Here is a 1,202-nt window from a genome sequence, read left to right as displayed (position 1 = left end):
CCGCCGCGGATGCGGTGGCACAGTGGGGGATGCGGGGAGGGAGGGGATCTCGCACGACGGGCGGAATTTTTCTCCCCTTTATCGTATTTTTAATGATTGCCCTTACGTTGGGGAGAGGGAGGGATGTCGGAGCAGTAGCGCGGGGGTTCGGAGGGGGGACGGGAGGAGGGTGCGCTGTCCCCTGACGAGCCTCGCCATCTCACCTAGATGCGCACGCCCCGGCGGAAAGCGGCGCCGAGGACGCGGGGCAGGAGCGCGACGAGGAGGATCCGAGCGGGGACGGGAGCGGGACCGAGAGCCCGCCCGGGCCGGAGGAGCCGGGCTCGCCGCGGAGCGCCCGGCGGCGGCGGGCGGAGCCGGGCTGCGGGAAGCCGCGGAGAGCGCGCACCGCCTTCACCTACGAGCAGCTGGTGGCCCTGGAGAACAAGTTCCGAGCCACGCGGTACCTGTCGGTCTGCGAGCGCCTCAGCCTGGCGCTGTCCCTCAGCCTCACCGAGACGCAGGTGAAGATCTGGTTCCAGAACCGCCGCACCAAGTGGAAGAAGCAGCACCCGGGCGCCGACGGGGCGGCCCCCGCGGCATCCCCGGCGGCGGGCGGCGGCAGCCCCAGCCCGCCGGGCCCCGCAGCTCTGCCCTTCCAGACTTTCCCTTCCTACGCCGCCGCCAACGTGCTGGTGCCGCCGGCCTCCCCCTTCCCGCTGGGCGCCGGCCCCTTCGCACCCTTCCTGGGCCCCGCGTACCTCGGCCCCTTCTACGCCCCGCACCTCTGAGGCGGCAGGGCCGGGGCGGCCCCCGGGAGCCAGGAGCGACCCTCAGCCCTTCTGACCCAGCGGGGAACACCGTCGTCGCTTCTGCTGCTTGCGCGGCCATTTGAAGCGTAAGAAAGTTGATTTTTCCTAGGCGTCACGGCAGCGTGCTTAACTTTGACACACAGAGAAAAAAAAAAAAAAAAAAAAACCAAAAAACAACCCACTGTAACCACCGGATTTTATTAGCACCTTTGAGATGTAATTATAGGTGTTGGAGATGGGAAAAGTAACCTTCTTTACACATGCCTGACACGAATTCCCCGCAGATTCTTCTCCAAGTTCATTGTTAAGATGCTCCTCGTTGCTGCTCGGCTTGCCAGCACACGTCTGAAGCCTGGAGGGCTCGGGAGCTGCGGCACTCGTTAGCACTGCTGTGATCCTGATGCTGATGAG

General features: G+C 65.2%; 1 protein-coding gene across 1 annotated transcript; it reads left to right on the top strand.

Annotated features, from left to right (window-relative positions):
* Window positions 1–299: 299 nt before the first annotated feature.
* NKX1-2 (NK1 homeobox 2) lies at window positions 300–770 on the top strand (the record flags this gene model as incomplete). Its single annotated transcript, XM_040071435.2, has 1 exon — window positions 300–770. A coding segment is annotated over one exon (471 nt), but the record flags the coding sequence as incomplete, so codon positions are not given.
* Between the last annotated feature and the right edge of the window lie 432 nt (window positions 771–1,202).

The sequence above is a fragment of the Hirundo rustica genome, chromosome 8 (assembly GCF_015227805.2).
Source record: "Hirundo rustica isolate bHirRus1 chromosome 8, bHirRus1.pri.v3, whole genome shotgun sequence".
In the NCBI taxonomy this organism is placed as follows: Eukaryota; Metazoa; Chordata; class Aves; order Passeriformes; family Hirundinidae; genus Hirundo; species Hirundo rustica.
This window is presented reverse-complemented; position numbering and strand designations above follow the sequence as displayed.